At 38.2% G+C, this 27,361-nt stretch overlaps 1 protein-coding gene and 1 long non-coding RNA gene across 5 annotated transcripts; one reads left to right on the top strand and one right to left on the bottom strand.

Moving 5' to 3' along the window:
* Positions 1-901: 901 nt before the first annotated feature.
* LOC105199129 (alpha,alpha-trehalose-phosphate synthase [UDP-forming]) lies at positions 902-27,206 on the bottom strand. 4 transcript variants are annotated; one of them, XM_039446319.1, is made up of 11 exons: positions 27,052-27,206; positions 20,899-21,004; positions 13,709-13,865; positions 7,643-7,807; positions 7,109-7,337; positions 6,703-7,019; positions 6,220-6,593; positions 5,867-6,058; positions 4,991-5,327; positions 4,509-4,802; positions 902-4,396 (listed from the first exon to the last, which is right to left on the bottom strand). In XM_039446319.1, exons 2-11 carry the CDS (start codon positions 20,973-20,975, stop codon positions 4,148-4,150), a joined length of 2,391 nt encoding a protein of 796 aa, XP_039302253.1. In that variant the 5' UTR covers positions 20,976-21,004; positions 27,052-27,206; the 3' UTR covers positions 902-4,147. The 4 variants fall into 4 exon arrangements, with proteins under 4 accessions (XP_039302253.1, XP_039302254.1, XP_039302251.1 ...); XM_039446320.1 differs by lacking the exon at positions 27,052-27,206 and adding an exon at positions 21,706-21,724; XM_039446317.1 differs by lacking the exon at positions 27,052-27,206 and having other exon boundaries at positions 20,899-21,661.
* Positions 16,720-24,436, top strand: LOC120357029. The gene is made up of 2 exons (XR_005574214.1): positions 16,720-17,384; positions 24,163-24,436. It is a non-coding gene; the product is annotated as an uncharacterized LOC120357029 (long non-coding RNA).
* Positions 27,207-27,361: the final 155 nt, after the last annotated feature.

The raw sequence follows: 27,361 nt of genomic DNA, 5'->3' as shown, positions 1-27,361 counted from the left end.
CCGTGAAAAATAACGGCGATACACAAACGGCGGCGTTATCGCGGACCGGCGGTTCTATCGTTATTTATTGCCGGAGCAGAAATGAAATTCCTGGAAGGCGGGAGAAACCGCGGGCGCGTTTTTCTCTTGATCAAATCGCACGCAAACACACGATTCGCGTCGCCGCGAATAATACCCCGGCGGCGGCGGCGGCCGTTCCGCGAAGATCCTGCGAGGGAAAAAAATATTGTAAAATCCGTTACGATTACTGCGGAACAATCGGTTAAGCTTCTTCCGAGTAGCAGCCGAGTTTCAGGAGTTTCTATAAAGTAGTATTTATCTAATTAATAGATACGAGAATGCGCTTCATTATCGTTATGAATTAAAAAAGAAATACAAGTAAACTGCATAATTTAGTTAAAAAAAAAAATCAAAGTACTCCAGAAGAAAGTTGAGCGTTACTTTTCGTAATAGGTCGTGTATGTTGAAAACATTTTTCCGCGATCATCGTTAATCGCATTTTACTTCTTTTTGTTAGGACACGATAACTTTAAATTTGCTTTATTCGATTTTAAAATAATATGATTTAATTGATTTACATTTTCAAATAAAACTTAACGTCCGTCGTTGGAATTTCATATTTGTAAGAGCCACTTTAAACGATCTGTAATTCGCGTCAGATTTGAAGATAAAATGCTATTTTATATGTTTATTTTACAAGCGTGTAATTGATGTTTTTTTTAAATATATATATTTTTATATATGTGTGTATTTTAATTCCTCAAATGTTTCTGGTATTATACAATGCATAAAATTGCAAAAAAGAAAAAAAAATGTTACTCTGAACTATGCCAATTGCAGATCGTCCAAAGCGGATCTAGGTAGCGTGTAGCATGGAAAAAAAGAAGGACACGCGCGGGAATGATTTATAAACATCGTTTATTTCTGCGCTGTGTGTTTTGTAGTCGGCTCGACAATGACGGGAGCAAAACAGTTTTAATCGTTTACCCGCGCACTATCTCGCGCGATTTGTTTTTTTTTTATTTTTTATTTTTTTTAATACACACCTACTAGTGGTAACGTGTATAACGAGGTAAAAACTAAGTACTCGTACAAAATGTAGAATATTGTTTTCTTTTACCTTTTCTTTTTTTTTTTTTTAAAGGCGTCTAGGGAGGGGTGGAGACTTTTGCTTTAAGGGCACGTGGTAGGACTCTGTACGCGCGTACGCGTATATTTATATATACACATATATTTTTTTCCTACGCATACTTTCAACAGAGGTGATATTATGCGGTATGTATTCCGATAGGTGCAGACTCGATGTAACAGTAATTTACATTTCGCTTTGCGCTTACATTTTCCTTATTGATTACGTTTCGTCCGCTTCTCTCTCGTCCACTTAATCGTCAGCCGTCTCGCTCACTATCTACTGGCCAGCGATTATTATAATTGACTAATAAATACAGTGGCGAAAGTACGAGATTGTAGAATTTGGCCGACGCTCGTGCAACGCGCGAATCTTCGAGATACCAATAAATTTGATATATTTAGAGCGATTAGCAATTAAGTATATATGTATATATATATATATATAAATACTTAATTACTAATCGCTCTTATTAGGCGTTATATAACTCTTGACCTTTCAACTCTTTTGCTCTATGTGCAACTAATGGCAATAATTACATCATTAACTTACTGATGAATAAACGAATTTTAATTCGGCTTGTAAACATTCGTTTCCGAGTCGCGTTGCAGGTGACAGATGGAAAGAACGCTGAGCGGATTAAAGAAGTAAATAGGGGGGAAGCTATATAAGGGAAAGTAATTGTAGAATAAAACGCGGCTTTAAGGAAACGAATTTAAAAGAGCCTGTTTTCAAAACGAAGCCGTGTGGCAAGAATAAAATGACATTAACCCGACATAATCTCTTCTAAGGCGTTCGAGAAAGGTAATTTTTAATAAATAATAGATTATTCGTACAATTTCATATACAGTTTCGTTTCAGAACGAATCTACCTCTATCTTTGCTTAATCGCTAAATTGAAATCGCTAAATTTCGTCACGTTTTCAAACACGCCTGCCTCTTCATTGTGACTTATCGAATTGCGTTTTATGCAACGTTATTGAGTTACTTTGAGAAAGTTTCTCAATTCGAAATAAGCTCGTGTGACGAGAGACGGATACGCGTTGCCAGTTTGTACCAGTTTGTAGTCAGTATTATCCGGCGGCACGAAGAAATGCGCAACGACACATATCTTTTAAGATACGGCAGAAGGCATAGATCCTAATGTAGCCGTGTTTCTTACTTACTATCATTAATTATTATACGCACAACCAAAGCGACTGTATCAGTATAAATACCAGTAGCTTCCTTTCGCCTCTTCTTTCTTTACACACATCGCATATCTTATTCTACTTATAAAAAGTGTAAAATCTAGTCTGAACCTATTTTACGTAAATTTTGCTTTTTTTTTCTCACTCTCTCGCACAAAATGATTCGTTTCCAGTTTTACGCGTTCGCTATAAATTTACGTACAGAGCATAGAATTCTCATTCTTGAAAGAGTTTTTCATTACTACGTCAATACATCATTTTTGCCATAAAATTGTGCAAAATACGTTGGCACTCTATTTCTTTTTTCTTTTTTTTTTTGATGATTGATTGCGGAATTGTATAACTGTATGAGAAGTAGACATTAGAGACATAAGAATTATACGAATCGAATCAGGTAAGATTCGATTAGATTCAGATCTGAATCTTTCTAAATCAAATTCGAATCTAACACGTCCGGATACAAATCACATACGTTGACAAAATTGTTAATTTGTAAAATTACAAAATCATATTTAAAATAATTTTATATTATATGTATAATCAGTACTTCTTTTACGTATAAATCTTTTTCATTACCTATATTAGTTTTTATTACTCTATTAAAATTATGCAATAATAGATTTCATTAATATATTTTAATAATAGATAATTGTTAATTGAAATTTAATTTAACTATTTGATTCAATTCGGCGTGAAAAATCCTTAATTCGTACATCTCTAGTAGACAGTCTAATATTGTAAATTTTATTCGTAGACACGAAGAATGATACTGATTGCTCTGTCAGAGAAACTAGTTTTAATATCATAGAGAACTTGTATCTATCCAATGGTGTTTTTTTTCTCAAAAAAAACGATAGAGTCTAATAAAAGTGCCTTAAAGTTTATCACTAATCTGAAAACTAATAATTACCATTTCTAATATTCGTGGTGTACTTGATTGTTACTAAATAAAATAAGGAGGAGAAAGAGGAAGAAAAAAAACAAATAAATTAATTAGATATTTCCAAAGAAAAACATACTCCGTACTATCCTAAGACAATGTGCTTTTCCATTTTGTCATATTTATGCTACCGATAGAAATGGTTAACGAGGTAAAGTATAACTATCAAATGTAACATGCAGAATATACGCTGTTGTCTGCCGAATATGTGTATCTTTTCATTGAGCGACATGGACCTAAGTTAAAAACTAAGTGTTTAAATGCTATATCTCCATGGAGAAATGATTGTATCATATTCCACATGATGCAACTGTAAATTCCCAGTAATACATACATCGAAAATATATAATATGTACATCTTTCTGTGTTGTGCAGAGCCAAAGTAGAAATTTCAGTCGCATGAAAAACATTTATCATCATATGCGATATCATCATACACTTCGTATAAGCTCAATATTTTTTTGCGGTCTAAGGTCTAACGGATATCGTAAAATACACCGATCAACATTAAAAGCTAAAGAGTCAACTTGACGACTTGAGTCTTTGTTTCTTCTAGTTAAAGTCTCCACGTTGGTGATTCTATTGGTATACAATATCGTTATTCTATTTCTCAATTAGGAAGAACCATTTCGTTTTCTTTGGACTTTCCGACCGCGTCAGACAGTCTCTCCAGCGGCTACGCTTAACATAGTGCGTGAATCTCGTTAACTTCTTTTCAGCTTTTTTACCTGCTCTCAAATCGCTCGAACGATTTTCCTTCCTTACCTTTTGCTCCTCCGCCTGTATTGCTTGACTTTACGCTACGAGTATGTCCTTATAATTTTATGATAGATATATATCGCAGCGGGTATATACCTGATATGCTAACGGGGAACATTTGAGCATCATCTATGATTCGAGGGGCGTTTTTGGCGGGGTGTAAGACATCTCCATCGTAATACCGCCGCTGCCGCGTCGAAATCTTGATGGGATGCCCGGGATGTCGATGCTGTTGCGGGGCTTGCGTCTGCTGAGGTGTCTCTCGACCCACTTTAACATCGTTAGAACCGAGTCCGTGCTGGGCAAACGTCTCTCCGCGGATGTGCGAATGATATCAGACGACGCCACGCGGAAAGTAGCGGCCATACCTTTCAATGCCTAGAGACAGATTCGGGTTTCCATAATGATCGATAACGCTAATGCGAATGTCATTTTTGATGAGCTAAATAATATCTTCACTCAAGAGCGGATGAATCGATCGATTTCGTACCTTCATCGCATCTTCATCTGTAACATCGTCACCAGCGTAGATAATCCTGATACGCTCGCTCCAATCTAGACCGAATGCCGTACGTAGGATGTAGATGGAAGCACGTCCCTTGTTCCATTCGACGGGCGGTTTCGCCTCGATAGCGCAATGCGCGGCACAGGCCTTGAATCCCGCGCTCTCGATAAGTCTTTTAGCTTGATCGACCATCTTCGAGCGACCTTCCATCGGGGTTTCACGATAGTGGAACGTGAGAAGCGCGCCTTTATTCTCGACCCAAGCGCCGTCCCTGCAAAGCTTTATCGGGAAAACAAACGACTCACGTAAATATGTAGATTTTTATCAAGACAAATATAGAGAACACACGTTTTCGCGTGAAAATTATTAAATATTTAATCCATTTATTTATGAGAAACTTTTCGAGTGCTATCATCCACGTGCATGTCTCTGTTTATATTACAAGGATCAATAGTGATATTGCTTACCTGTTCCTGAAGCGTTTGCATCAAACTGGCAACTTTGTCCTCTAATTCGGCCGGCATGGGATGGACGAACTTGCTGCCGTCCGGATGTAAGATCTCCAATCCGTGGTTTCCAGCATACGTGATACCCTCTATTCCGACCATCGATTTCACATTATTCACATTTCGGCCCGATATAATTGCAATGTAAACGTCCGACATGTTCGACAGCCGTTGCAGGACGTTCTTCGTCTCGAGCGGCAGAATTGCCAAGTCGGGATGTGTGGCGATGGGCGCCAACGTACCATCGTAATCCAACAGAAGCGCCAATTTATGATTATCACCGATGTACCTAGGGGACATGTGGTTGTCACTGGATCGTTATCTGGCTTTCGTCATGAGTCAGGTAACATCGCGCGGGCCCGCCGTCTTTTGTAAAAGCCTTTTCTTGGTCTATCAATCTCTCGTATTACCCCATTTACAGATCGTGGGGATGTTTGGGCAGGGTATTTAGGAGCAATACATCTCACATAGCAAGAGAATGCATCGTAAATTCATCGTCGTCACAGCCATCGGGACGACGACGTCATAAGCATAGGCGCATTATCATATCGTCATCACGCTGCGACGTACCCAAACTCATGCTCAGCTTAAAAATATCACTTAGAGAAGCGTAGCTTTCATTTAATATTATCTTAACGAAACTTAAAGTATCGATGCAACGAGCCTTTTTCTTTAAAGTGCTTCTTTCGAGAGCTGCTAGGTAGCACGAGATAATAATCACCTCGCGCAATACTCGTTACTTACGTATGTATATCATACCTTATGGATACTTCCCGTTCATGCGCATGCGCTGGTCGGGCCCAGTCATGCACATCTCTTAACTAATCTGATACCTACTTGCTCAAATAATCATCGAAATCATCCATGGTCACGGGCTGCATCGTTGTAGCGCCTACGGCATCGTGCTCCTCGAGAGATCCCATCACCTGAAGGAATGACTTCATCCAGTAGTTAACGTCGTATATTCTTTCACGCCGACGTAAATGGTTCATTCTCAGCGTGCGCTCGTCCTCGGGCATGGTCAGCGCCCTATAAAGTTCAAGCATTTCAATCGTTGCGCGGATATCGAAGTGTATCTTATAAAACTAGATTATAGAGCACTGAAAAATGGAACGCGTCGAATGAATACAGACGCATAATTTATTCTATTTCCGTTACGATTGAAACAGACAGTTTCAGTTCTCACGTACCTGTGAATCACCTCCGCGGCCTCGTCGATCTCATAAGGATTGCAAATCAAGGCCTCGTGCATCATTTCGCCGGCTCCAGCGAAGGGCGATACTATCAGCACTCCCGGTGGTGTATTGATTTGACAAGCGACGAATTCCTTGGCGACCAAATTCATGCCGTCTCGAAGCGGTGTGACGAGAGCGACGGCGGCGTCTCTGTAGAACGCCGCCAACTCGTCCTGGCTCACGCAGCCGTAAATGTAACGTATGGGCGACCAGTTGGGTGTCGTGAAGCGACCGTTTATGCAGCCGATCAGCTGGTCCATCTCAAGCTTCAGGTCCTGATACTCGCGGACGTCGGTGCGTGAGGGTACTGCGATTTGAAGCATCGTCACCTAACATACGCCACGTAACGTAATTGAATATGACCGTACGACAGCTCTGATACCATCGGCAATTACTTCGCGAAAAGAGAGCTCGCAAGTAAATGCATTATATAATGACCTGTTCGCGATGCTCGGGGTGTTTCTCTAGCAGCATCTCGAAGGCTTTCAGTCTGTGAACGAGGCCCTTCGTGTAATCGAGTCGGTCGACGCCGAGGACGATCTTCTGATTCGACTGCATGACTTTTGTCGCGGTCTCAGCCAATGAGACGAATCTGTCGAAAGGTATACCGATCGGCAGCGGTCTTACCCGTACGGTTCTACCACCGTGTTCGACCAACAGGTTCTTACGGTCCACTCTGCAGCCGAGACACCTCTGGCAGCAATCGACGAAGTTCAGGCAATAATCTTGAATGTGGAAACCCACCATGTCGCATCCTAAGAGTTGCCACAAAGAGAGTCACGTTAGAAATTCGGTTCGAGAGAACTTATCCGAAACAGTTTGCGATACCAAAAGGATTACTCACCCAGCATACCCTGCAGAATCTCGTCGGCCCACGGGAACAGCCTGAAGATGTCCCACGGCGGGAAAGGTATGTGAAGGAAGAAACCTAATTTAAGCCTGAGCTCTTTCTCCTCGGCTGCCTGTCTGATCCAATTGGCGGCCAACATCAGATGATAATCGTGAACCCATACTAACGGCGTGCCGTTCTGCTGGTTCTCTTGTTCCTTGTGAATTTGTTGCAAGGCACCGACCTGCATCAGACAGATTCATTCGATATTCGCGAGAGTTGAGAAACTTCTTAATTACTACAGTCCTATTACTACAGTCGAAGAGACCAAATATAAAATGACAATTAGCTGATGATTATTAGTCATTTCCTTTTGCAGTATGAGTGAATAAAATTATTAAATATTATCACTACGTTTACATCTTATTTAAACAGAAATGTTGAATTACACACGGTGACATTGTGGACACGCGAATTAATAGAATAAAAGATATATTCCCAGACTGCAAAAACATGATCAATATAATTGTCACAAGCATAAAATCGTACTGTCTTCGCGGCGAACTGTTCGTTGACCGCGGAATACGCGCGCCAATGATCCGCAATGAAGGTCGCCCGATCTGGCATAGAATGGAAGAGAGGCCAGAAGGTTCCATTGCAGCATCCGTTGTAGTAAGAGTCGAAAACGCCGGGATCAACGTGTACCGCGACAACCTGAAAGAAAGGGAGAAATTGAGATTGAAACGGGGGAGAATTCCTCTCATCGCGATTCTTCGCGATCATTTGTAACTCTCGTGATGCGCATTCCTGTCGCTATTTTAAAAGGATTGATTCGAGTTGCAGGCATGTAACGTCGTGTTAAATAGCGCCAGAATACAGCGGAGCATCTTGGCAAATCTGCCAACGGGTATAATTGTATTTTTATTAGATGCCTCACATGCAAAGTGAGTGATCTCTTACATTCATGTATGCACATGCATATATGTACATGCATATAAAGTTGTTATTAATTATATTAATTATTATTAATAACATAATTATATATTACTACACTGTATATTAATTACTAATAATTATAATTACTGTTAAATATATAATTACATATATTTCATTTAGAATGGCAATAATGTTAGATCGACAAAATTATGATTATGGCAAACCATTCGAGCGTTTCCTTTCATTTAAAAAAATGTTGAAAGATTTATACAAAAGTAAATGAAATTACATTTACAGAGAATAGAAAAAAAAAGTTTTTAGAAGCTTCTGCACTGGGAGAAAAATTCCTAAATTTTAATAAATAATATTTATTCGAATAGTACTAATACAATATCGACTTATGTTACATAAATATTTACTCTACAAGAAAAAAATTATACTTATTGTTAATAAAATAAAATTAATGGCTTTTGTACTAAATATATATTTATCTTTATCAAGTGTTTCATTAGTACTATTCGAATAAATGTTTATTAAAATTTCATAATTTTTCCCTCAATGTAACTGTACAATATGTGTAAAAAAAAAAAAAAATTGTAAATCGTCCGGGGCTCAAGTCGAGAATTAGAAATTTAATGGAAGCAGTATCACGATCGTAAAAAATTGATCTAATAATAAGAAGTAGGATGACACGCGCGATAATACAAGTATCGATACTGCTAGATCGGAAGTGCGTAAAGTCCTCCCCTCAATTCCGTTATTTTGTCCCGTGACACTGCCTCCTTTATTTCCGATCGCGAGCGTGAAAACAGGCTGCATCAAGAGGGATCGCTCGCCTGACGCAAGTGAGCAATCGCCGCTGACGGGTGATAACGCGGTTTAATATTTCTACGATAGACACAACCAATCGCGGCCGTTTGTTATTTCCCCGACGGATATCGTCGCTTTACGGGCACATTAATTAAGAGAGGTCAGGGAAAGCGACGGCGGCATTTCTCCCCCCGCCGCGTACGTACATGTGTCCGGCCGGATTGAGAGATCGTCATTGTTTTATCTCGCTCGAGAGAGGAGAGCCTCTCGCCGAGCGTTCTCATACGTCGACGGAGTTGCTTAATCGCGGCTTGATAATACGTATCAATTCACCGACAGTTTCTTTAATCGTCGAGCGAGATCGGGTGGAAGCAAGCGATGACCTCGATCGATTTTAATTTAAGGGATCGCGGGGTCAGAATTGTGCTAAAGGCGCTGTCGTTTCGAATTACGAATGTTAAACGCGGTAAACGTTGATAATGCAATTAAGCACCACAATAGCGCGCGTTTCAACCTTTCGCAAGAAGTCCCTTTAATCGAATCTGGTGCACGCATAAAGTGTCAATCGAATCTTACGTTGAAAAAAAAAAGAAAAATACGCGAGCAAGAGATCTCGGACTGCTGAGATCTCGGACTGCTCGAGTTATTATTATTCGACAATTGCGCAGAGGGTTTGGAAAATATTGAATCATGTTATTTACAAAAAAAAAGATATGTTACCACGAATGAAAAGATCTGCTCGTGGAAACATATCTTTTTTTTGCAAATAAGCACGATTCAACAGCAGCAAACAAAAGATTTCGCATATCAGTTCCAAGTGGCATATTGATTGGTGTACCAGTTTCATGGCGTAATTATTTTGGTAGTCTCGGATCTCCCTCATTACTAAGTTATCTTTGTTATTTAGGAGGCAAATCGCACAGGCGGATTTCATGAAAATGTGTGTCTCGCGTCTCTGTTTCGCTCGACGGTCCATTTAGGAAATAATGAAAACACTTTAATTGCTCTCATCTTATCATGCGTCTCGCAAGAGTACTCCACGTGACATGACATGATAGATCGGCTTTCCCCCCTTGCAGCGTTGTTTTCCTTTTAGCCTTCTTTGTTTTATATATGCTCGTCGTGTTATGCAAACATATTATTGAACGTTCCGATAGACCAGCGATAGACGGCGAAATAGGGCGGCGATCAAAGAACGGACGATATATGTATGTTTCATACCGACGAAACCACCGATAATGAAATCTAAGACGGATCTATGAGGCGGAACGGTCTAAGTTTCAGAATAAGCAACAAGAACAAGGACACGGTGCTACAATAAAAGAACGATTCGTTAATGATCGATACATCCAGAGAAAAGACGTGTTTATATTTATGAAATCGTTTCTTTAGTTTGGTTTTTTAAACGAAAATACTTTTGAAGAAAATAGAAATTTATTTCATTTCGAGAAATGACGTTAATAGTCATTTTTTAAAATAAATGATTCTATTTGTTTAATTTAAACGTAATTAAACAAATAATTGTTGACTCCAAAGAAAGTACTAGCAGAAAAATATAAAAAAAATATAAAAAAATAATTTAGTTGATTTGGTTTTAAAAATATTTTTCTTTCATTAAAAAAAAATATTTACATTGCACAATCAAACTATTTCTTTAATTCTAATAAAAGAAACAATCAAAAAATTTCTTCAAATCAAAGAAACCTTTCTTTAACAGTGCATGCCTAAATTTCTTTGATTAAAAGTTTTTTCACTCAAAGAAACTTTTTTTTCTCTTTGGGTATAGATTCGACAGTTCGCTGGTTGATGAAAATTGGCAAACTCCTTTGACGCTTTCACAGAAAAAGAACGAGAAAGGTGCATTTAAAAATTCCGAAAATAAATAATATATATTTTTTTTCTAACAATAGGTAAAATATCTCTCTATAAAAAAGCTATAATTTTCTAAGTCTCTTCTTATATTTTTACAAATATATATATATATATATATATATTTGTTATTATTTATTTTTATTATTATTTTTATTTGGAATTTTAATCGAAAATTAAATCGGATAAAAATTTTATCCGATTTAATTTTTTGTACAATTTCGAAATAGTTGCTCGAGCGTCATTGCGAGCACGATTTGCGCAAGAAATTAATAGTTTCCAGCACCACTTTTATTCCTTTTTTCCTCTTCTTTTCCAGAGTAATCCAATGTCGGCTGAGTAAGCCACGAAGTCGCTTGAAAATTTCCACGTAACGATAATCGTTATGTCCGTCGCCACGCAGCCTGCGGTCGCGTCGGGCTTAATCGCCGCCGTTTTGTTCAACGGTGTCGTAGGCTATCGCCCGGACATCGCTATCGACGATCTTGAAAGGCTCTTGCGGCGATTCACGTGATCTGTCGCGAAGTCCGCGCGTGGGTGTATATGTGGTGCTAATCCGCTAATCGTCGACTTGCTAGCCAGAAGTCTTCATTTTACAGGCGATAGGCTTGCAATGCTGTCATGCAGTAGATAACCCATCCGATCGACCTCGTGACATGAATATCCGTGACACTGCCAGCCATTTCGGACTTATTCACGCGGAAAATCGCGTTAGGAGATAATTAATGATAATAATAATAATATTAATAGAAAATATCGGACTATGCGAATGCGCTCCATTATTATTTTAATTGCTATGCAATATGCGAAAACGCACATCTGTCCAAGTTCAATCCCAAAGATGAAGAATTAAATGATTTCAAGTCAGCTTTCAGCTATTGCCTATTGTGTGCAACTAATATCTTTATCAATTTTTTCTTTGTACATGGATTATTGTTATTTGTAAACCCATACACTCAATAAAGTTATTATTATTATTATTATTATTATTATTAAATCGGAGGATCAATTAGCTCACACTGAGAAAAAAATACTTTAAAATTTACTTGTGGGATCAAAAATTATTTCATTGAAATAAATCTTTATTTAAATATGGCGTAACAAAATTGTATTTCTAACAAATAAACCAATTGATAAAAAATAAGCTATATTTCACAGAAATGTATATTTTATCATCACAATCAAATTTTTTTATAATTAATAAATAAAAGAAAAATCGAAGAAAACGTCACGAGTAACATTTACTTGTTGATACTTTGACTTTTTTCTCAGTGCAGTTTGCACGGAAAGACGGAGCATATGTACGTGCATAATACTGTTGCGTTATCGATCACCGTTTTCCCGCGCGGATGCTTCGGCGTGTCGAAACGTCGAAACTTCAACATTTGTTTTCCACGTGTCGAGAAAAACGCTACCGAACATTTCTCTCTATCCGTATCGGAAGTTTTCCAACAAAAGTTGTTAAAATCGTATCGTTTGTTTTTTTCAATCCACCGCTAACGTCAAAGTCGTTTAATCACGTTTAGCAATGTGAAACGCGCGCATTAATCACTGCAAGAATTTTAATGCTCTACGTGTTGAAAGAGAATAAAATGATCGCTTATCGGGGAGCATAGGCGCGTTGCTCGTGTCGGAAAATATGCGATATCGCCGTGAAAACAGTCTATAAATAAGCTGTTTTGAACTGGCGCCGAACGACAGAGGCCGAATGACAAAGCAAAGGGGATCTCGTCCGAATCGCGTCCGTTTCATCAATTTTTTCGACCGTGGAAAGTGATCTTCCGCCGATGCGATGCCGCTGCAGTGCGAATCGCGTGCTACTTGACACGTTACTTCGTAAATTCGCAAATCAAACGAGTCCGCGTGGATCGATTATCGATCGAATCGCGCCGGTCGTAGCTGCTACAAATAAGAAGGAGCATTAAATTGTAGCGTTGAAAACTATCAACGTTGCTCGACACATGAAAGATGACCATATTTCGAAACGTTCGACGGCGTGGAATATTACAGGTTGATCGAGGTGGGGAATCGATGACTATTCCCTGCGCCATACATAGGTGATATGCGCATCATTAATGCCAAGGTTAATATACTAACGCGTAATCGAAGCGGTAATAACGATAAGACATCGCCCGGCCCAGATACGATCCACCTGAATTATGAAAATCTTTTCTTACTCCTATTTCAATCGAAATACCTGAAAAGGTCGACGTGGATGTCTTCAGATCTAGAATGATCGAGTATCTCATGACACCGCTACGCGGTGACCGAAAAAGCGATTACAAAGAGCAAGTTTCAATTCTCTCTATCTTTAAATTGTTAATCCTCATATATGGTCGAATATTTTAAGAATAATTTTCTGGAATTTGTTTGGTATCCATCTCCACTGGAAGAACGATTTTGTTAAAATATAGACATGAAAATAATTATGTTGGATAATTAATTAAAATAATTAGTTACCAAATTTTTTCAGTGCAATGTAATTATTTTAATGATCCAATATAATTATTTTCACATCTGTATTTTAACAAAATCGTTCTTTCCGTGTTAAAGAATCAATTCAAAAGGCGAAAACATTGCAAAGTTTTACGAAAATGCGATAACATTTTTTAAAAAATAGCTTGATTTCAATACGCGAATCGCGATTATTTGCTCATTGTGATGCAGCAATCGTTGAGCAAACGCATGTTTACACCGGAAAACCGGTATTATTCTCACGTCGCGCTGTTAAGATACTTCGATAAGTACGCGACAGTAACGAACACCTATAATTTTCCTAGCAATTTAAGCAGTTGTTGATTTCGAAAGAAATTACACATAAAAGAATCGAAGTGAGTCTAACGATCTGCGGATCGAGCAATATCAGTTTTTTCTCTTTTTTTTCATGAACGATTGTTAAAACACATGAATATACATGATTACGTATAAGATGCCGCGTATTGCGCTCGCAGTGAAATATTAGCAATTGCTATCGTCATTGATCAATGATCGAAGACTCACCTTTCGTGATAGCAGACCAGCCGTGGGCGTGCGATCGTTGGGATCCGATTCGGGAATCGGCTCGTTCGGGTTTTCCATGTGCATACCCGGCCATCCTACCCAAACTCCTTTTCCGCTTATAACAACAGGCGCTACAGCGGTTACCAAACCGCCAGCGCTGAAAAAGAAAACAAAAATTGATTAAAAAAAAAAGAAAAAAAATACAGATGAGCGGAAATAAACAGCTCGCAAGTGGATTAAGAGCAACTCTCAGCTTTGAAAGGATATTTTTTTTATCAAAATAATTTTTGTGAGTTCGGGCTATGTGAAAAATATTTGAAATATACAAAATATAAGTTGCGTTTTATATTTCAAATTAAAATTGTCTGTATTTTGTATTTTATATTTCAAATACTTTTTGCCAACCCTGGTAATATCTTGAGGTGCACAATTAGAATTGAATCGAGAGATGGAATTCGCAGGACGTTTTATTTTTATTTAAATGTATAAACCGTCTAATTCTAAATTTAAAATTAAATAATATAACATTATTTGAAAAATACTCTCTTTTTCTTTCATTAGAAAATCCAGCTGTATCAGTAATAGTGTTTTGAAAAACATAATGATTACGCTACCGTTAGATCATTAACGTAATACCTGACTGCGGCTTTGAGAGACGAGGCAAAGTTTTAATTATATCCGATACACTTTAATTTAATCTTGTACATTAATAGAACGGCAAACAACTTGATGTGCTATATTAAGCACATTCTCGCAAATGTGCTTTATCAGAATTTTAGCTGCTTTCCATTTCAATGTTAGGCAAAAATACGCATAACTGAAGAAATAAAAAATATATATAATAGATAGAAAATGATATTGTTTGTTATCGAGATAGAATGAGGAAAAAAAAAGATTAAAAAAAGAATGCAAACATCTAGGAAACGTTTAAGGTCACTATTGAAATGTACCACGACTTAATTATAAGTGTCGATAGTGTTGATGTTTAATATTCAGTCTCAATAGAATTTCATTTTTAATGCAAATGCCTCAGAGCAGCGAGGAAGGATCTGTTTGTAATGGCTAATCTACAACGTGCTCTTTGCATCTTGCGCGGTATGTCTATTATCTTTTTGCAATTTCTCGCACTATTTTATTAACATTTGTGTCTCTTGTGTCTCTTACGGAGTTCATTAATTTTTATCTCGCCAATTTCAATAAGGTATTGCGCAAAGAGGCAACAGGCAAAGAGCACATTGCAGATTAGCCCTATCTATATAAAATTATCTATAGATGAAAAAATTATGTGGTATTATCTTTATCTCTAAATTATTAGAATGTATATGTAATAGCTTCATTTTTATCTTACATAAAAAAATTTTATCTTTTTTGAATTATGTGAGTCTCCTCTTCTTTTAAATTATAATGAGTGTTAACTTTTTCAAAACTGAAGAATCAATGTATTACGCCTGTATTTTCGTCACTTTTACAGTCTGACTACAGTGTTAAAGATACACAAAATTTAATGTACTGTAACAGAAGCAAAATTCAAGTAAAAAATTTAAAAAATTGAATGTTGTCAGAAGTGCGCTAAATTTCCTGCATTTTTCAGTAATAGATACGTTAAACTTAATGTAACTTGTGTAACTTAAAAATATATTGAATTTCATCATTTTTTAAATAGTGTATCGTAAGCGTAAAGTTAGAGAAAACACATTTCTCGCGTGCAAACGCATTTGAGAGAGCGATTGTAAATATACTGTATTAATCGACGTTCGCGATTGTCGCAATTAATTAATTATACATTTAGCGGACACGTTCAAGCGCGACATTGAGTATAATGACCAACTTGTTTACGTAATACATCGTCGCATAAGTGCTCGCTTTGTCCGTGATCAGCCGCAAGATTTCCTAACGCGCGTAAATGTGTGACGACGTCGTGACCTTCTGGAGATCGCATTCTGATGTGCGAGCATCGTGCCGCTCTTACACGCGATACAATTCGCTAATTAATCAGCCTGCGACCACTTTCAGGCGAGCCTTCTTTACCAACATCGCGCCAACAATTTATTTTTCTTCCTCGGCGTCTAATTGATCACAAAATACGCGGATGAAAGAGGAGACGGTGTCGGATCTGAGATATCACCTGGACTATGCAGCGCCTTATGATCATCTGCTGATCCCTATGCATTAGGTAGGAAGAGCTCGTCGAGTTAACGTTTCATCGTAAAAATATCGCGTTCATATGCATACTGAGAGAATAACTTATTTATTACCTTGTTTAAATTTTTCAGCTCGATTAAATTTCTTTTAGTTCAACTATTTATATATTTGATTTAAATATATAAAATACTTGAGTTTAAGCATTTACCCTATGAGCGCTATAATATTTATAGAATACTGCACGAATGTTATTAAAAATTAAAATAATATTAAAATAACATTATGGGAATATTATATTAGTGTTATATGTCCGTTTTTATATAATATTCGTGGTATATTATTTCAATATCCGAGGAATATTATAAAAATGTTCTGCAAATATTATTTTGGTAAAAAATTAATGTGAATTATTATGCATAAAGTTTATAATTTTTATTATATTGTATAGTTTATTACTTCAAGCTTTACAATCGCCAAGAAGGGACTATAAAGTTTATAATAATTACAAGTTATAAAAGTTTAGAAGTTATAATATTCCCGATAATTTTAAACATTGAAATAAAAATATTTATTTCTCATACGTAGAGAGCAAAAATTCCTCAATTTTAATAAATATTTATTAAAATTTATTAAAATTTATTGAAATTCAGTAATTTTGTTCTCAGTGTACAGTATTTATATAATATTATTAGGAGTGGACATATAACTACTTTTTATTAATATTAATGAACTGAAGAAATTCAAGCAAGTTGAAAAATTTAGTTAAGTCAACAATTCTCATTGTGTACATTCGAGTCGCGCAGAATCCTTCGGCATGAAAATGAACGAATGTTTACAATTCGCGTCGCGCTATGCGCTCTTTATCGCAATCAGTATCTTTTATCTAGCGGCGGTCAAATTATAATGACTGTTTATACGACCTCTCACATGGCACTCCCGTGACATTGAAATTAGCGTCGCGTCGATCCGCGTGCAATCCGTGCGAGCTCTTTTAAAGATACTTTACGAGACCACTTAGGAGAAGTGGAGATTTTGAAAAGTTATCAAGCCGGACATAAAATTGCGATAGTACCGTCTTGAATCTCTCTCTCTTATCGCGACTCGCTTTACTCAGATTACCACCTTCATGACTTTGCACTGATACATTCGATTCAGCGTAACGGATACAGCAAGAAGAAGAGGGCAAGAAGAAGAGTAAACCAGTTGCATGTATATAAAATCTATCTAAACCGTGACACACGTACGTACGTGTGCGATAAGTCCCGGTGTAATCAAACGCGAATTGATACCTCCCCAATACCGGGCGAAAATGGACCGGTTCGCTCATTATCAGCCCGGAACGATAGTCGAGTGCAACTGCATTCGCTTTAGTGTTTTTCCACGATCCGGCACGGCCTCGTCACACGACGGGATCTCGCGTGGGTGATCTAGGAGCTAGTACAAAACACGCGGATGCGGCAGACACGCGGCAGACACGTGCGATGAGATGACGCAGGTGGCATGACTGCTCATCGGCCGCCTCGACAAATCTTCGGTAATTACGTTCATCGGGCGTCTCGTTCATAAGCAGTACAGGTGATACATGCTTCATCGGCCCGGTTTATCTGTCCAAAAACACTTTATTACGCTATTTCGTGAGAATTCGAGCTTATAAGTTACGTGCTCGTCCTGAAGAATGTACCAGAAATAAACGCCGATGCGTCATCCGCGAGATAATGGAGTTCGCATAAAAAGCCTAATCAGTTTTCTAAATCAAAAAATTCAATTGCGAAAAATTGCTGTGACGTCAAGGAGGTGAATTAATTTCATCATCATACATACAATTATCTCTTCAATGAAAAAAGTTTTTTTTATATTCAAGTAAATATATTTATTTTAACATTATTTTCTTGATTTAAATAAATATTAGCTAGTAGAAAATAATTTATTTTTAAATTTAGGAAATATTTTTGTAAATTAAGAGAATATGATGTGTTAAAATAAATATTTACTTGAACATAAACAATTTTTTTCCAGGAGATAAAATTATATAATTTTCGATATTCCGAGAAATTGAAATTTTCCTTTACGATATGTAAAGTATAGCAATGTATAATTCTTAATTGGATGCAGTAGAAGAAAAATAGGAATCGATTAATCATGATATACTCGGATTTATGGAGATCGTTTTTTTTTTTTTTTTCAAAAGTGTAGCATTCTTGAATCACGTGGACAGTTTATATAATCGCGAATAATTTTTTTTGTCCGCTGTATCAATTTTGGGACACTGATGACGAGCGGCGTAAGAATTCGCATTAATCTACCCTGATCCGGGATACACAAATCCCGCGTGACATTTTGTAAGAGCGTTAACATTTATGTGCTCACGATTAGATTATGCCTGTTGAAAAAAATTATTTTGAATGCGATTAAGAGGAACGCCTCGTGCACGCTCGCTTATGAAGATGATATTCTTTTATCAGTTCAATTAATCGCCTCGCTTGCAGAATTCGCGGCGCGCATCGAATTTTCTCGATCGCCCGCGCCAGTGGTATGACAACCATGGCTACGTTCTAAAGGACAGTTCTTATTTCGCGTCCTTTTAGATTTATTTATTTTTCCAAAACTCAATTTTATCCTTTATTTTAATCCTTTATTTTATGGAAAATTTTTTTCCAATTAGCATTCTTCCAATACTTATAATGTCGTACCAAATTAAATTTTTACAGAAACAATAATTGATAAATTAATTTGTTAATTTCAACTAGTTCGAAAATTCTAAAATTTTCAGATTTGTCCTTTATTTTCTCGTAGAAAATATGGTCATGGCACGCAGAAAAACTTGAGCGAATCAGCCAATTAGTCAACAGTCAAGAACTTGAAGAAGGCATGACGTAAACGATAGTAAATTCAAACTGCTGATTTCCTTACTGCTTACGTCTCACTGCTCAAGTTTTTCTGTGGACCGAAACGATGTATTGTCTATCTACCGCGCGCAAGATCGTGTTGTATCAATAATAGCATATTTGCCAAGTGGGGATAAAGATTCTATCTCTATAAGACTCTCCAAATACAAAAGTTTTAATTTGATCTTTGTTATTCGCATTTCGTCGCTCCCGTTACATCATCGATCTTTGCAGTATCTATGTATATACGTCGCGTGTTTATTTTCTGATATGATGTGTCTTTTATTGAAATAATCGCTCTTTCTGTTTGTGACATATGCACGTTCGCCACAATATCTCTCCTTCCACCTCGCCCAGAATAAAATTACATCTGAGATATCCGGCTTTTTGTGATTTCCCGCTATTAACAGGAAAATATCGCGAAGTGTCAAATTCTAATTTTAATGAAACATTGTATATATGTATATGTACGGAAATTGGTAAATTTATAAAATATCAATTGGTGGGAAAAAAACGGTTTTGAGGAAATCATCTCTCTTGCGTAGAGCATACATTTCAGCTTTTTTGGTACTTCAGAAACTATTCGAAACATCAAAAAATGTTTTAAAAATTGTGCAATAAAATCTTCGAGTCATCCACGTCATCAATTATATTGTTGAAAAATAACCATGTAAAAAATAATTTTTAAAAATGTTTTTAAATAATTATTTTCCAAAAATATTATTGACGTGGATAAATTGAGATAATTTTATTGTTAAATTTTTGTATAAAATATTTTTTGATAATTTTTGATGGAAAAAGTTGGAAACTGTTTTTTCACATCAATTGATATTTTATAAATTAATTTATTTATGTAACCTGTACAAAGTTTTATTCAAATTAGAATGTGACACTTTACAAGATTTCTTTGTAAGGAAATGAATCACACCGGATAAATATTATAGTTTTAAAAGCTTGGAAAAAAAATTCGTTTTTTTTTCCAATTTTTCCGCGGATTTTCTTGATTGCAAGTAAATTTTTCTAAAAATTTATTGAAAAAATTCACCTTGTAAGTGAATTTTTCCAATAAATTTTGTTTTTCTTGGGAAAGAAAAATCCGCGGAAAATTAAAAAATTCCGGTTTTTTCCAAGCTTTTAAAACTATAATAATTATAAGTATAATATCTTCACAAGATAACTCTGTCATTAAAATAGAAAAAAAAATTGTTATCATTAAGAATCATTACAAATTCTTAATTCATGAATCAAACTTAATTTGATTCTTGACTTAATCTGACTTGATTTTATTTGATTGATTTAAAATATTCTAAAAATTTTCTATTACGGCATAAATTCGTTCAATATATCCCACCTAGTAATCGCCCTACGTATTTTTATTTTAACAATACCGAGCTAAACAATCGAATCAAGAGCGTGTCGATGCGTACCGTAAGACACGTGCTATTATTATATTGCAGAAGTATTCCGTAGTCTTAACGTCATTGTGTCTTATGCAGAGACAGCGACGAGTGACGTAACTCCGAAGACGACATAATCGCAGGTAGCTTGTTCGTTACCTCGAGTTTTTTCCGATATAATGAAAAACGAGATATGTGTGACGTAAGTGTTGAAAGCTTGGACTGTTGTAACTGACATAATTACGATCTTAAAGGAAGAATCGCTCGAGTAACAGCTGCAACGATCCATCCGGTTGTCATAAAACGCGAAACACTTGCGGAAACGCGTGAGACGCGTCCTCGAATATATTCTCTCAATATAAAATTATAAAAACAGATAAGACTAGACCTTCGATAATTAAAACGAGTATCACGCGATCAGCATGCACGATACCACGAAGCCGCAGCTTATATTTATATACTAATTGTAAGTATTGCAATAGAATGCAAGGAAGCTAGATGAGTTTTTTTTTTTCTTTAGAACTTATGAGATTATTCTGTACGATCGCGCTGCATAATGCATGCAATCGATACGTACGCGAGCACTCGCGACAAGTGCGAATGTGGAATGACAGCCGGGTCCCTCTCTTTCTCTCTCTTTCCCCTCGCTACTATACACTTGTCATCCGGTTTGCATCCGTGGTCTCGCGCACGGTATTCTCGATCCTTCTTCTTTTTTTTTTAAATACCTTCGCTGGAAAGAGGGAAGAGGGTGACAAACACTCACCTGGCTTTGCGCTCCAGCTGGCCGGTCGTATCATTCCTCTTCAGCACAAACGGCAACCTGTTGCTCAGGACGATCATGCTCCCGTTGGAGGTGAAGCTGCCCGGTTCTGTGGACCACATGGTGGTGTCGGTACAGAGTGTCGCGGCGGGCTCACGTGGATTAACGCGACGACGAAGGTGGAAAGCGCGTGGCGAAACGTCTGACGACGGCCGTGGTCTCTCGACACGGTCGTCCTTGCTCACGTGGAACGTCGTGTGTCACGTGCGTTCAACGCGTATACAGACTCGACGGCGGTAAAGATGCGACTTTTTTATTCCCTCTCTATCTCTCTCTTTTTCTCCGATAGAAATCGGCGCGGCGGCTCGCGTGCGTCTCTGCGTTCCTCGCCCGATCACCTTGTGCGCTTCTCGCGGCCGCGAGGTTTACTGTCGCTCTTGGCCGGGGTCCATGGTTCACCGGCGTTTTATTTCTCGCCGATTTACAAAGAGAGAGAGAGAAAGAGAGAAAAGAGCCGAGGGGGGAAGAAGTAAAAAAAGAACCCGGTAGGCGGGCGGGTGAGTCGGGGGTTCTTCTCGCGATACGTCGCGTCGCACGGCCGGGGCGACACTAAACCAAACTCAACTAACGCCGTCGCGCTTTATCCCTCTTAAGTCGGCGCGACCGTTTGGTCCAAAGTGCGTTCCCTATAACCGTATCAACGACGGAGGCCGCGACCTTTCGACCAACACCCGCGTGCGCGCGTGCGACCGGCCGCCCTCTCGACCGCGCTGCCGCCGTCATCGTCGAGCGCGCGATCCAAACACAAACCCGCTGCTCTTCGTCGACCGAGATGCGGGTCTCGATGATATTGCTTCCACCGCGCGTCGTCGCGCGGATGCCATGTAAACACACACCGGGGTGACACCCCTGCGTCCCCGGGCCCCGGCGAGCGCGAGATATCGCGGCTACCTCCCGTTCTCCGCAACCCGTCGTCGCGACCGGGTGCTGCGCGTAGGCTTCGGCCGGCCCCCTCGGCGACGGCGATTTCGACGAAACGCGCTCCCGGACGTATGACCGATCACTAACCGCGCGATCGCGTGTTCTTCACCTTGCGGACGAGCGAGCGAGCGAGCGAGCGAACAGCCGGCCGACCGACCTTCTCTCGTGCGCGACATCTGCTATGATTTCAGGGGATGATCGTTATGATTTGCAAGTCCTGTCCGCAATCGGTTCAATCCGTAATCGGCGAGAGTTACTAATCGGAATTTATTATCTTCTTCGACGGAACTGCCTCCGAGTTCATGGCGACCAAGTATTTTTCCATTTGGCGTGCAAACAGTTTTGAATTACCGTCAATTGTTCCATGCTCTTTGCATAAGATAAGGCAATCATAGTTCTTTCTTTCCGTTGAACCTAGATAAGTGAATAGCGTCTTATCGATAAGCCGCTACGAAAAAGACCGCGACGCGCTTACGCGTCGTCGTCTCGTCAGCCGGGAATTTAGACACGTCAATATGGATAAAAGCGAACTCTTGGAAATTATCGGTAATTTAGGAACGAAGCGACGAACACTAGTGTCAACACCCACGTGACGTTAGGAATTGGAGCGATTATACGAGGGAATCGATCGGCGTCTCTCGCGGTTTGTTGGAGAAGATTTACGATGAGCGCGTCTAGCCGAAAGCCGCGATGCAAAATATATAGCTGAAAAATGTTATCGTTCACGTTGCAAATGCGTGTCACCGCCTGTCGTCGTCCTCGGCATTGTCGTCATTCGCACGCTTACGGCGAAACGCGGAAAATTGACATGCGCCGCGCACGCGGTGCGCGCGTTTCAATCCACGCGGAAGTAAAAGATATTTACATCTTCGGATGGATTAATGACGCGCGAATGAAAAACGAAGACTATGAGGAGAGCGGAGCGGGCGAAGAACAACATCGAGTTTTCATGCGAATATTTATGCTCGAGACGACCGATATGTGCTCGCGAGTTTAAATAACGATTTTAAACATGTAGGTTGAATTTGTAAACGTATTAAGCGTACGAGACCTTCGCATAGATACTTTGCGCGATTCGCCAGCAGCCTGGATAAATAACCACGTGTAAATAAAAACAAATGATGAACAAATTAAGTGCTTGAATATACGCGATAGAAGAGAAAAGAAGGTAATGGAATACGTATGCACGTATGCGCGCACGCATGCACTCAGCGCATCGGAAGCTGCATGCAGGCCGGGTTGTCCATCGATAGGCGAGAGGTCTGAAGGCATTTCAGCTGCGTGCAGTTTTTTATTTAAATTGCTTAATGCATTTTAAAATCGTTTGTATGGTCGAGTGTTACGGCACGCTTTCGATAATAGAGTGTAGGTCCGCAAGTCAATATTTACTGTTAACAACTGAATTTTTTCAGTTCTATCAAATTTACAATTCAAAGCTCACTCTACCTCTATAAACATATGTCAGATTCCACAGGATGGAACTCTATAATTTCACATGCCACGAATTTTTGATGTACAATATGTAAGCGTATTTTAATTTAAATATTTTCTATATCTATGCACTTTGATTCTTCGGCACTATAAAATCAATATAAAATTATGAATAGAATTCTCTCTGTCTTTAATGAATAGAACATTATTATTATTCTAATAGAATAATAATAACATAATTTTATTCTAACAATTCTATTCTGAATAGAACATCTAAAGTGACGCTTTTAAAGAAATGTGCGAGAGATTGTTAAAACACACACACACACACGCACACACACGAAAACGTTGAATTGTTGAAATAAAAATTTTTTTTAGTGGTTGTATACGTGCGTATAACGACTAACTCGAAAAGTTAATGTTCTCACGATCTTTTTCGTCATTATCAATGAAAAAGATACGTGTCAAAGATAGGTATTATAAAATAACTGATTACATTTATATTATCATAAATATCGCGATTGGAAAGATCGAATCGCTGTCTGTTTGTCTATTGTTAGGATTTAAAATTAAAATCGTAAGTGATGACTGCGCGCATTAGTCGGAAGCTAATGATGAATATACCGCGCCGTATTGTAGCGATGAAATATAATATTTCGCTCGGATTAACGCGTCGATTCAACATCGATTTTGTATTCGGATCCTCCGGTTATCTGTACTTTTATGTAATACTGTGTTTTCTTTTATTTCTTTTATTTTTATCCATTTTCAACGTCTTGTAAATAAGTTTATTACGCGTCTGTCGATATCGATTCCGGATGTACCTACTGATCTATGAATAAATCTATTTCACAGATAAGCGTTGGACATTGGAATGTACAATAGAATCAGCTTGACCTCTTAACCAAACGTTCACGTTGAACGTCTACGAGTCGAAATGTAATTGTCGAAGAATCGTGCGATTTCTGATCCGATTACGAAAGCCCAAAAGTATCTTCGAAGACGAGGCACGAAACTGAGAAGCGTGTATCGTAGGAATAACGCTCCCCAGCTTGAATTAAAATCGAATTTCCTTCGATTTTCTTGTATGGACGTACGCTAAAACAAAATAAATGGTTTTTCATCATCATCTTGCTTTCTCTTGAGTTATTCGTTGACTTATTCATCGCTGTTCGATTGCCGGCTTCAATTGCATGCTTCGGTTGAAGACAGGCAATTTCGATCGTCGAAACGAACGTTTTCGAAGACATGTGAGAAGCGTGCCTAGATAATGAAGCAAGAACTCGTTTTGTAACGTATTCAATGCGCAAACCAAGTGCCATCAGCGTCTTTATAGTTTTGAAAACTCGGAGCACATTAAGAATTTTCAATTCTTTGTTCATCCAGGTAATTCAGTTACCTGTTCAAAATTTTTTTACGTCGCTATTCTTACGATAAGTGATAATCAGGCTCGAATTCTATTTATGCGCAATCAATGTCGAGCTCCATTGATTAAGAGAGACAGGAAAATAAGGTGCATTGAAAAGTTTATTTTGAAGAATAAATAAAGATGAACTAATAGTTCTCTTTCTGGCTTAAATTAATTGTACTGTAATACAAACATCACGGAAAAGTCAACTTTTTTTTAAAATAATTTCGAATTTTGATAAAAAAAGGAAAAACCTAAAAATAAACTTATTGAAAGAATCAGTAAAACGCCATCAGTTTTTTTATCTTACATTAACGCAGACATAACGAAGTCTAATCTTTTAAGGAATTCGTCAAAGAAATTAAATTAAATTAAATTAAATAATAACTGGAAGAAATAATACTAAACAAATATCAAAAAGGGGAATTCGTCGAAGAAATTAAATGAAATTAAACAATAACTGGAAAAAGTAATATTAAACAAATATCAAAAAGGGGAATTCGGCGAAGAAATTAAATTGAAATTAAATAATAACTGGAAGAAATAATATGTACTAAATAATTGTCGAAGGAATTCGTCAAAGAAATAATAATGCGCGCTGAAAAAAACATTTTCTGAAGAGAAAACATGTTCTGAAGAGTAAACATTGGCCGTTGTTCCTTTTTATTTTGAATTAATACATAAGCACAAACATCACACAAAAAATACATACACAAAAAAATTCACCTGTTTAAGTGCGATGCAACAAAAACAGATAACATTTCCCCGTTCAATGACAGGACTCTCAGACTTCTCCGAGAGGATTCACGTGCTCCGTTTGTCACAAGACGCTGGCTAGCACCATATTACATAAAATCGTAGCCGGCATATCACGTGTTTGACGAGCTACTTCGCGGTACGGGCGCATTCCATTTATATGAGTTCCGGACCTTTCGTAATCGAGATCGGAAATAACCAGTGGTCGATGGCCGCGTGGAACGTTCGGCGAATCTCTCAGCTCGGTTACGCTTGAGCGCGAAAATTTAATGATACGTTCTTCGCTAAAAAAATAAGAGAGAGAGAGAGAAGTCTTGCAAGTACAGCCACGATCTTTTGGCTGCAAAAAAATTAACTGCAGTAGATAAATGATTAGCACATTTTTCATGCGAATCCATCCACACTCATCGATGATTTTTTTTTTTTTTTTACGCAGCTCGCTCGCGGAATGACGACTACAAAAAAGCGCGCGGTGGATCGACTCGCGCACTTAACGCGCACGGCTCTATTTTATATCTTTCGCCGGGAGAGCCTTGGCGCGTCCTTGGCATCGCGTCAAGTTGAATCTCGATCAAGTTCTCGGCCCAGTTGTACTATAGGTTTTGAAATCGCGCCACGCAAACCTCGTTGAGGTAGGTACGGGAAAGCGAGCCGTGTGCCAAACACACAGCGAAAGATAGATTTGTATTTCGGTGCCACAAATTGTTGTGAACATAATACTTGACGAGACGCTATGTCTCTTGATGTACATTGTTAAAAATCGGCAATAGAATTTAATGTAATGGAATGTAATGTAATGGAAACAAATTTCAAGCAGGTACATTAAAAACATTTAATGTAAATTTAATATTGTCAAAAAAGTGCACTAAATTTCATGCGCATGCTTTGCTATTATAAATACATTAAATTTAATGTACAACTTAAAAATACATTGAATTTTATTGGCTTTCTTAACATAATCCAGCATGATGTATGTTAAAAATACGACATTAATATTTTATATTTCATCAAAATGCTCACATGATTTCGTTTATAGCAATCTGCATTTAGAGAAAAAAAACCTTAACCAAACACTGATTAATCTAATGTATGTAGGATACAATTCCTTACAGCAAAATTACTAGCTATACAATTCTTGTTTCCGATTCAATCCTTTTTTTTTCATATGTTAAAAAAATGACAATTCTCTATCGATGTTCTCTAACAAAACAGCATTGTTCAACAAGTTAATCTGGTTAATTATTAATTAGCGTCTGGTGCACCTACTGCACAGTGACGGAGTTCGCAGATAGAGATTATTCTGCCGTGGATAAAAAACCGTGAGCGCATCGACTCCAATTCCCAGATTGTAATAGATACACCTACGTGTGAAAGGGAAAGGACGCGCAACGCGCAAAAGTTCCGATTCTCGCTCTGTTCAAACGTTGCTTTCCGAAACCTCTACGTTCTTTCCGATGAGACGCGAGCCGCGGAAAAGAATGGATCGCGCGAAACGATGACTGCCACGACGTTCCTTCATTCACCCGCCTGCCGACCGGACGATCATCGTCAGAGGATAAAACTGACAGATCGACACCCACCTCAACGCTCGACCGTCGTCCCTTATTTCGTGTTTCGTGTGACAGCGTGGACGTGTATGTACTTGCGTCCTCGGTACGTGATCTTCGAATTGCTCCGAATGACGAAACTTGCACCTGATCGAGGGCTCTGTGCGTGCCGCACCGTAAAATGCGTGTTTAATGCGTGTGCTCCGACGAGCGACGGCGATAACGGCGACAATTGCGGCGCCGGTCAGTATCTTCACGGCAAATGTTCCCTGGAGAAGGTAACACCGGGCAGCACCGGGCACCGGCTATATATAACTGGTGCCCTCCTTCGAGAACTTTCTAA

This window comes from Solenopsis invicta, chromosome 2, assembly GCF_016802725.1.
Source record: "Solenopsis invicta isolate M01_SB chromosome 2, UNIL_Sinv_3.0, whole genome shotgun sequence".
In the NCBI taxonomy this organism is placed as follows: Eukaryota; Metazoa; Arthropoda; class Insecta; order Hymenoptera; family Formicidae; genus Solenopsis; species Solenopsis invicta.
This window is presented reverse-complemented; position numbering and strand designations above follow the sequence as displayed.

Excerpts from the sequence above, each read along its gene's own strand:
- LOC105199129 (XM_039446317.1), bottom strand. The coding sequence starts at position 21,017 with ATGTGGTCCACAGAACCGGGCAGCTTCACCTCCAACGGGAGCATGATC. Across the intron at positions 7,020-7,108 it reads GATTCTGCAGGGTATGCTGG|GATGCGACATGGTGGGTTTC; the intron begins GTGAGTAATCCT and ends GGCAACTCTTAG. Across the intron at positions 5,328-5,866 it reads TTCGATGATTATTTGAGCAA|GTCCCCTAGGTACATCGGTG; the intron begins GTAGGTATCAGA and ends TGACAACCACAT.